Source organism: Myotis davidii, unplaced genomic scaffold (assembly GCF_000327345.1).
Source record: "Myotis davidii unplaced genomic scaffold, ASM32734v1 scaffold492, whole genome shotgun sequence".
Lineage (NCBI taxonomy): Eukaryota > Metazoa > Chordata > Mammalia > Chiroptera > Vespertilionidae > Myotis > Myotis davidii.
In genome coordinates this window covers 212,550-222,964 of record NW_006284473.1, presented here as the reverse complement: position 1 = coordinate 222,964, position 10,415 = coordinate 212,550, and the positions used below count along the sequence as shown (strand labels likewise).

At 37.1% G+C, this 10,415-nt stretch overlaps 1 protein-coding gene across 1 annotated transcript in view; it reads left to right on the top strand.

Annotated features, from left to right (window-relative positions):
- TBC1D23 (TBC1 domain family member 23) overlaps window positions 1-10,415 on the top strand; it is a 68,225-nt gene that overhangs the window by 23,181 nt on the left and 34,629 nt on the right. Inside the window, exons 2-5 of the mRNA XM_015572147.1 lie at window positions 2,779-2,890; window positions 4,226-4,331; window positions 5,240-5,444; window positions 9,610-9,733. Of these exons, the coding sequence (XP_015427633.1) occupies window positions 2,779-2,890; window positions 4,226-4,331; window positions 5,240-5,444; window positions 9,610-9,733 (547 nt within the window). The remainder of the gene's footprint in view (window positions 1-2,778; window positions 2,891-4,225; window positions 4,332-5,239; window positions 5,445-9,609; window positions 9,734-10,415) is intronic.

Here is a 10,415-nt window from a genome sequence, read left to right as displayed (position 1 = left end):
TCATTTTTTTAACTTTAATTAGCCTGCCTTGATTGAAGTGATAGAATGAACCTTAGGGCTTGGTATTGGGGGTGGAGGAGTAAATAAATGTTTTAGTTCTTTTTTTATCAACATAGAAGGTAACACATACTGTTATTTACTTAAATATACGTTGCATTATGATTATTGATAAAATATCAAAATATTAAATTCTCCTCTAAAGGATATATTATTGATGATGATGATCTTTCTTTTGGATAAATATACCAGTGTTAAAAGTTTCTATACTTAAATTAGAAAGAAAATATTATTTTATATCCAACATTCTCAATATCACAAGAGGTAAAATAAATTGACAAACTTGTAATTTATTAAAAGTCTTAGCTTAAATCTTCAGTTTTTACTTTCTTAAGCCTTTTAACACTTCCTTAATATACTCTGGGCAAAATATCCTTTCAAATGAATTCTTAAATTTGTTTAGCATATGATAAACATACCAAAATGTCTCCTCAAATCAACTTAAAGCTAAAACTTTTAACTTAAAGTTTAAACTTGAATGATTTGTGACCTAAGATTTTGCTTCCTAAAATAAAAATGTTGTTTCCTAAAATAAAAGAAGGATGCAATGAATTTACGATGCAGGCAAGACATTCAGTTAGAAACTGGATGGCAGGTCTGGGACTCAACAGTCAGATTGGAACTAAAGATACATTTGGTTAAATTTTGAATGTTACAGTGTCATTACAGAATTTCACTTTTTCTTATGTTCTCTATTGGCTCATAAAACCAATAGAGGAGATTGCCTCATAGGCACTTTAAAAATACTTACAGGTGAATGGTCAAAGTTTTAAACCAAGCATCTTCTTTTAAATTTATCTTTATTGTTGAAAGTATTACAGATGTCCCCATTGTTTGTTCGTTTGTTTGTTTGTGAGTTTGTTTCCCCACTGACCCCCTCCATCTGGTACCCATCCCTGCCAGCCCTTTACTACTCCATTGCCTATGTCCATGGGTTATGCATATATGCATATCAGTTCCCAGCACCCTTACCCCCAAGCATCCTATATAATAAAAGCCTAATATGCTAAGTGTCTGGTTGTCCAGTTGTCTGTTCAATCAATCAAAGCATAATATGCTAATGATATGCTAAGGCCACTCAACTGCTCACTGTGACATGCACTGACCACCAGGGGGCAGACAGACAACCAGTGACCAGTCACTATGATGTGCACTGACCACCAGGGGGCAGATGCACTAACCGGTAGGTTAGCTTGCTGCTTGCAGCCGATAGAGACTGAGTGAGACAGGCCATACATGCCCTGGAGCCCTTCCACAGTCCCTCCCCGGCTGGCCAACCTCCTGCGTCCCTCTTTGGCCCTGATTGTGCACCAGTGAGGTCCCTCGGCCTGGCCTGTGCCCTCTCACAATCTGGGACCCCTTGGGGGATGTTGGAGAGCCGGTTTCAGCCCAATCCCGCAGGCCAGGCCGAGGGACCCCACTGGTGCACGAATTTGTGCACCAAGCCCCTAGTTATGATATAAAAAGTATGTTGAGGATTAGGCATTGTTGCCCCAAAATACTAACTTTGTTGTCTGAAATAGTAAGGGATTTAGCAAAATTTCTTCAAAAAGAAACCAATGATTTTGCATTGAAAAATGGAAAAATTCTAGTTCTTCATTTATTCTGTAAAATAATTTCATCTCCATTACTAGGTGTACCAGTTAATAATGCGGATAATGTAATCAAAGAAATAATTTCAAGAGAAACATCAAAAGTGCTTTATTCAAAGTAATGTCCATTGCTAGCTACACATTTCCCCCATCTTTCAGGTAATTTGCTCTAGTCATATATCTATACTAGAAGCCCGTTGCACAAATATTCACACAATAGGCCTTCCTTCCTGTGGCTGCCGGCACCGGTTTTCCTCGGGCACCCGGGACCCAAGCCTTTGGTTCAGCCGCAGCGGAGAAGCCAAGCCTCTTCAGTCTTCAGTCTTCACTCCAGCCAGAGCCTTCAGTCTTCGCTCCACGCCTGCATATGCAAATTAACCGCCATCTTCGTTGGGTTAATTTGCGTACTGATCCTTATTGGCTGGTGGGCATAGCGAAGTGACACCAATTTGCGTGTTTCTCTCTTATTAGTGTAGATAGTCATGTACTATCCCCTCTCATACTGCAGTGCTTTGAATTCCTCACTGAATTTGTTTCTCCTTCTTGCCATTATCTAGCATAGTGTTAAGAACATACATTCTTTTAAAATTTGAATCCTGGCTCAACTATTTTAATAGATATGTGACCACAAGCGACATAACTCATCTTTGCCACAATTTTTGTATCTTTAAACTGGGACCAATAATGTAACATACTTCATAGGGTTATTGTGAAAATTAAATAAAAACAAAAAACACGTGAAATGTTCAGAACAGTGCCTGGCACACAGTTAGTGCTATATAAATTGTTAGTCATTACTCCTACTGTGAATACTGCTATCACTGTGATTTCTCAGTGCTGTCAGCGGCTTGCCCTTTCTTCTCTTTTTAAATTTCTTTAATCTTAGAAAACAGGTAACTAAGCTTGTTAGAATTAAATGCAAATTAAGAGTAAATTTAGTGTATGAAGCCTGAGATATACTTCCAAGAAAACAAAATGCTGTGTGTTTGCCTTGGTATTGATTGCACTTCGGCTGCTGAGAACATTTTTATCTTGGGTGCAGCATTAACAGGCCATGTTTATAAATGAATCTGGAATTTAAAAAAATAAGATTTAAAATATCTCTTAATAAGTATGACTTGCTTTTTAGGGAAAAAGATCTTGAAGAAGCTCTGGAAGCAGGAGGTTGTGATCTTGAAACTTTGAGAAATATAATTCAAGGGAGACCACTACCTGCTGATCTGAGGACCAAAGTTTGGAAGGTAAATGGAAACTAAATTAATAAAATGTAACCACTAAAAAATTATATTTGAGAATTTTTATTTTCAGTTGTCTTAGTTTGAAGACTATTATCCTATGGGCATGTCACATGTAGAAAATTAGTCAGGGCAACTTACTAAAATCTCTGTTCTGTAATGCTCGGTATATTTAATAATTTAGGTTTTGAAAGGCAATGTCTTCTTTATTAAGATGTTATGATTACAATAGAAATACTTATTTTTGTTAAAACATATATAAGATAAAAATTATCTGTTGTCTGCCACCTGTTTGTAAAACACAATAATGTCTTGGTGTATATTTTTTTTACTTTTTTCCTGTTTGCACATATATATGTAAAAGAAATGGAATTATAACTGTATATAGTATTCTGAATGTTTTATCACAGAAATTTAAAACACAAAGTTGAGACACTTGTATAATGAGCCTCCTCTTAGCTTTAATTGTTATCAGTATTTGGCCAATCGTGTTTGATTAATATCCCAGTCCTTTCCTCCCCACACTGGATTATTTTAAAACAAACCATTGGCCCAGCTGGCGTGGCTCAGTGGTTGAGTGTCGACCTATGAAACAGGAGGTCACAGTTTGATTCCCGGTCACGGCACATGCCTGGGTTGTGGGCTCATTCCCCAGTGTGAGGTATATAGAAGGCAGCCAATCAATGATTCTCTGTCATCATTAATGTTTCTCTCTCTCTCCCTCTCCCTTCCTGTCTGAAATCAATACAAATTTACAAAAACACACACACACAAAAATAGAAATCCTTGATGGCACACTAAAATACTTTAGTATGAAAGTCTAAAAGATAAAGACTTAAAATAACCGTAATATTATTAAACTTGAAAGAATAGTAATTTTTTAATGTATGTGTCCTCCCATAGCTGGAGGGAAAAAGTAGTCTCTGGTGTCTTTTTTATAAGAGCACTAATTCCATTCATGAGGGCTCCACCCTCATGATCTAATCACCTCCCAAAGTCCCCACCACCAAATACCATCACAGTAGGATTTCAATATGCATGGTTGACATAAACATTCATGCTATATGGCATTGATGATATTTGTTTAAAATAAATTTACATATGTAATTATGTAAATATTTTACGTAATTTTTTCTATTCACTGTGTTGACATGGAGTAGTACAGTTTAATTTAGGAGGAATATGACTAAGGTTTCAGCATTTGGTGAAGTGTAGATACATTACTTTGTAATCTTTGAAATATTCATTATTATTCCTAAATTCAGGCCTTTCTATTGTTACAGCGTCTTTCCAAGGATGAAAGATGGCATATGAAGCTAGTTGCTTTTTTTTTTCTTCCAGATTGCTCTAAATGTTGCAGGAAAAGGAGATAGTTTGGCATCATGGGATGGTATTTTAGACCTGCCAGAACAGAACACTATTCACAAAGATTGTCTAGAGTTTATTGGTAAGTTTAATAATTGTTTTCAAACAGTAAAAAATTTTGGAAATAATTTTGGGGTAGAGGAATCATTCTTTATTATCTTATTATTACTTGGGATATTTCAAATTTTAAAGCGCTAGTAAATAGCTTTAGAATTTTTCATTTGAACATCTTACGAAATAAAGTCTAATATTTTAAGAAAGAGAGCCCAATTTTTAGTGTTCTTTTGCATCATGTTTTTAATTCTTTAAGTATTTTTATAATTTTATTGCAGTTTAAAATTTTTTTGATGTAATTAATATTTATGTAACTTATGTAGTCCTAAATTAAAGGAGGCTGTTTTCCAAAAGTTTACCTATAAATCATAGGTCATGATCTGTAGAAAAACATTTTAGTTAAATTATTGATTAGTTGAGCTTTTGTTCACTAACCACATAGGAAACATTGCTGGTGTGGGCAAAGGAAATTGAATTTGGAGGTAGAGAATGAATCATTTTCCCTGCCCTTGGCAAGGCTGTAGTGGTAGCTGCCCATCATGGGGTAGATGATAATCTCTTATTTAGAAAACAGTTTTTGCTTTCCAAGAATATGAGTTATGATTCTTTCCTGCTCTTCTACTTCAGATGGTCCATTCTTGTTTGATCTACTTGTATATATAAGTCAAATATTATTAAGTTAGTAAATATTGAACAGCTAGTAAATACTGAATAAGTATAAGGAAAGATGTGCTTTCACATAGTGTTGTTATGCTCTAAATCAATCACCAACCTTTCGGACCTCATGGACCACCAGTGGTCCATGGACCACCTGTTGGCAACTGCTGCTCTAAATGCAATAATATAGTATTTGTTATATATTTGTAAATAAGTGTTATGTCCAATAACAGCCTCTAACAAGCCCTTGGTAACCTTATTTTGACATTTATTTTCTAGGCCAGCTTTCAGTGCCAGAAGAGAAGGCAGCAGAATTACTTTTGGATATTGAATCTGTAATTACCTTTTATTGTAAATCACGTAACATTAAATATAGCATGTCCCTTAGCTGGATACATCTACTCAAACCACTGGTGCGTCTTCAACTGCCACGCAGCGATTTGTACAACTGCTTTTATGCTATCATGAATAAGTACATCCCCAGGTAAACTGTGATTTAACTACTTATTTTAAAAATGAATAAAGGTCTAGTTTGCTTGAGTTAAAGTTGTTAGATATATTTTAGTGGTAAAGTAAAAGGATTAAATAATTTTGAAGGTTGGTTGAATCATAATTGTTATTTGACTTAGTGATTATAAAAAAATTTTAAGGATTCTTTAAGAATTTATGCTTCTAGAGTATATATATATATATATATATATATACTTTTTTAGTCTGTGAGGAAGGTGAAGTAGAGAGCACTATGGGAATGTATAATGAGGGTAGCCTAACCTGCCCTGGGGATTAGGATTGGCTTCCCTGGGCAGGTAATATCTTAAGCTGAAACTAGACAGATATGTAGGGATGAGTGATGGAGGCTGCACTCATGAACCAGAGAGAATTCTTTTTTTAAAATATATTTTATTGATTTTTTACAGAGAGGAAGGGAGAGGGATAGAGAGTTAGAAACATCAATGAGAGAGAAATATCAACCAACTGCCTCCTGCACACCCCCTAATGGGCATGTGCATGCAACCTAGGTACATGCCCTTGACCGGAATCGAACCTGGGACCTTTCAGTCCGCAGGCCAACGCTCTATCTACTGAGCCAAACCGGTTAGGGCCAGAGAATTCTTGGAGTAGCCAGTGCTATGGATCAGGTGGTGAGGATTTTAGAGCCAAAAGGAACTTTCATCATAACCTACAGCAGTGGTTTGGCTGCCTCCTGAACCTTGTATACAAATTGGAATCATTGGGAGCACTTTTAAAAATCCCCATGCCTGATTGCATAGCCGACTAATTAAATAACATCTCTGAGGCCAGCACACAGGTGTTAGTTTTTGTTAAGAGCTTCTCAGTTAATTACAGTGTGCAGCCAAGGTACAGAACCGCTATTTTAGAGCTTCCTAGTTAATTGACTACCATTTTTTAGTACTGTCTGTGTGATAACATGCTATACTAGGTTTGGGTGCTTTGTGTATGTTCTCATTTAAACAATGACCTAAGGTAGGTAAGTAGGTATCTCTATTTACAACTACAGAAATTGAGGCAAAAAAAGAGAGATTAAGTGATTTTTCCAGAATCACACTTCTGGTGTGTGATTGAATCAGGAGTTGAACCTAAGTTTAAATGAACACCCGTGCTTTACTAAAGTGGTTCTCCATACTGATTGCTTATTAGAATCAACTGAAGTTAGTCTACTTTCTGTCACTATAGATTTGCCTATTCTGGACATTTTACATAAATGAATCATAATATGTGGTCTTTTGTGATTGTAATGTTTTAAAGATTTACCCATATTGTAGCATATATTATTTTGTTGTTGCTGAGGACTCTTTCATTGTATGCATATAACACATTTATTCATTCAGCAGTTGATGGACATTTGGATTTCACTTTTTGGCTATTATGAATAGGGCTGCTATGAACATATGTGTACAAGTTTTTGTGTGGACATGTAATTTCATTTTTCTTGGATATTGTACCTATTAGTGGAATTGCTGGGTCATATGATAACTCTATGTTTAACCTTTTGAGGAATTGCTAGACTTTTCCACAATAGTTGCATTATTTTGCATTCCCATTAGCAGTGAATGAGCATCCCAGTTTCTCCACATCCTCATCAACATTTGTTTTTTTATTATAGCCATACTAATGAGTATGAAGTGGCATCTCAGTATGGTTTTGATTTGCATTTCCCTTACAAGTAAAGATGTTGAACATCTTTTCATGTGCTTAGTGGCGATTTATATATCTTCTTTGGATACTGTCTCTTCAGCCCAAGAACTTTTAAACATGCTGGTACTTGAAGTTTCAAGTATAAATAAACTAGTTAGAACCTAGGCATGGATATATTTTTAAAATTCAGGTGATTCTAATATACACCAGGGTGGAGAACCTCTGTACTACCTTGAAGCCATAGTGCTTCATGTAAGGAAAACAGACTTAGAGATGCCAAGGCACAGGGCTAAGGTCAAGGTAGAGCCAAGACTGGAATTCATATTTGGGAAACATTATGTTATACTAGATCTCTCAACTACCTCCCAGTGTACTTTAGTACCTCTCACCATAACAGAGATAGCATAGCAAGAGACACGGTGTTCCGCCTAGGGAATGGTGGTGGTGGCGGCTAGTACTAGAGGGAGGGGTTTTCTGAACTGTGTGACAGGCTGTCTAGTCAGGTGTCTTCAGTTACTGTTTTCAAGAGTTCTAACTGTATCACAGTACTTCAGCCAAAGTCAGTGTTAATGTCCTTGGATAGAACATAGCTCCACAAACGGTGCTAGAAGAACTCCATTATGATGCATCTTTTTACAGATTCAGATAAAACACGGGTAGAATTCTATCAAGCACAGCGCCTTGCAGTACAGAGTACCTTTGCAGTACACAGATATTAAATGAGTAGGCTGACTCCCTGAGATGTCCCACTTTAACTGAAGATGAGACCTCAAACTAGGCACCTGTTCCTACAGTCTATGCCCCTACTCAGTTTATAAGCCTTGCACTTATTAGTATTTAGACTAAGGAGGAGGTAATCTTACCAATATAAATCCAATTCTGTCTCTGGCACCTGAATTACCAAACCAGGGCCTTTTCTACAAACTTCCCTGTCAAACTGCAATATCAAAAAATGGCAGCTAGAAGGTCATACCAAATCTTGGTATAAACCTCAGATCTTGGATTTGTAGAAATTATTTTTCCGTGTTTGAATAGCATTTTGAAACAATGTACAGAATAGTATTACATGTAAACTGTAAATAAAAATTAAAAATAAGTTAAAACAACAAAAGTAGCTGCTTGGGTGAGCTACTTGGCTACAAGTAAGCCTTAGTTTTCTAAACTGTACAACAGGGAAATAATAGTGTTTATTTTACAGGGTTGCTTTTAAAGATAAACATAAAATGCTTTTATGTTAAAACTGTGACATTCATTTCATTAACTTTTTTGCATGCATCCTTTTACCTTGGTATCTTTACAGTTTGCTTTATTATTTTGTTGTTAATCCTCACCTGTGGATATTTTTTCCATTGATTTTTAGAGAGAGTGAAAGAGAGGGAGGAAGGGGGCAAGAAACAGAAAGAGAGAGGGGGAAACATTGGTGTGAGAGAGACACATTGTTTGGTTGCCTCCCACACGTACCCTGACTGGGGCCGGGGTCAAACCCCACATCAGGTAGATGTCCTGGACCTGGAATCAAACCCAAGACCATTCAGTGCACATTTAGACGCTCTGATCATTGAGCAACACAGGCCAGGGTGTACAGTTTGCTTTTTTAGAGACTATACTGCTACCAAAATACCACTTTTTAAAATATCAAGTTATATTTATGGAAGGGTAGTATGTCATAATAGCTTAATGCCCAGTTTCTGTATATAAGTCTTAGCTCCATCACTTCTTAGATATATGACCTTGGGTGAGCTACTTGACTATAACCAAGCCTTAGTTTCCTCAGTTGTGCAACGGGGGAAATAATAGTGTCTATTTTATAAGGTTGGTTTTATAGATAAACCAAGATAACTTTTTAAAAGTGCCTGTTGCAGTGTTTGGCACATGGTATCTCCTTGGACACAAGGGAACAGGCAAGAAGTAGGATGGTTATAAGTAAAGTGCGTGTTTGTTACCTTCTAGAATTCACTCCAAGCACCTAGTAACCGGGCTACTTCAGCAGCTTGTAAGGCTCTTTCTTCTAAATGTGTCTATTCTGAAATGTTCATCTGGCCATTTCAGACTTGTACCTTTGCCTGAAGGACATTCCTAATTGTGTACATTAACCTGAAGCCTTCTTAGGAGTTTCCTCTTAATTTGGCAGGAAAAAAAGGGGGCTAGACTTCTTCAGAACTCTCCAGGTCTCCTTTTGGAATTCAAAATTTACCAAAATACCCTAAGTGGTCCTGCTGTTTTCAGTGGTCCTGTAGTCCTTTTATTAGAGCGCTGCCCAGGTTCACCTAAAGAATCTCCCTAGAGTTGGTTGTAGACATGTTGCTTCTACAACTTTCTGTGAAGTCAGGTCCATTAGGTGTTAGCAAGAGAGCTCTTCCTGGTTTATTAGATAGACTGGTATTCAGGTGTTCTGAAGGTAGGAAGGAGGCGGATATTACAAGAGCATTGGTTACTGATGTGATCATTTCTGACCTATTAATGCAAGAATCTTTTCTTCTTTTGTCTTCTAGGGATTGTTCCCTGAAGGGGAGACCCTTTCATCTTTTCCGATTACTCATCCAATACCATGAGCCTGAGCTTTGTTCATTCCTTGATACAAAGAAAATTACTCCAGACTCCTATGCACTCAACTGGGTAATAAAGTGAAAGTAGGAACACTTAATGAAAAATAGATTTTTATGAAACTATAATTAGTTATTTTTTCCTCCAAGGAAGAAACAGAAAAGTACTAAATTATCGACCATTAAACCAAAGGAGTAAAATTATTGGCACTTCATAAGTAGCTTGTTTTGCTTCTCACTTATGTTAGTTTAGGTTAATATGAACTTCAGCCTTTTGTTTTACAAAATATGTGACATATTTATATACACATCTATCCTAGCTAATAATAGAGAAACATGGTAATTAGCCATAACTTCGCTACCCTTCCCATTGGCTAATCAGCAAGATATGCAAATTAACTGCCAGCCAAGATGGCGGCCGGCAGCCAGGCAGCTGAAGCGAACATGAACATGAGGCTTGCTTACTCCAGTGATGGAGGAAGTCAACGTTCCCTGTCTGCCTGCCGCAGCTCAGCTCTGAGCTCCGGATGAAACAATGTTGCAATTATAGAACCTAAACAAACCCTAGAGACCTGCTTTCAGCAGCCAAGGCCTCAAGCTGGAGCTGGCCTCAGAGCTAAAGCTGGCTCCCAGCTCCAGTGACAGCCAGAGAAGGTAAATAAATCCCAGAATAAAAATCAAAAAGAAAAAAAGGAGAGGTTGGGAGCTTCAGTCCCCTGCCAGCCTGAAAACGGCCCTCAGCCCCTCACCCAGAC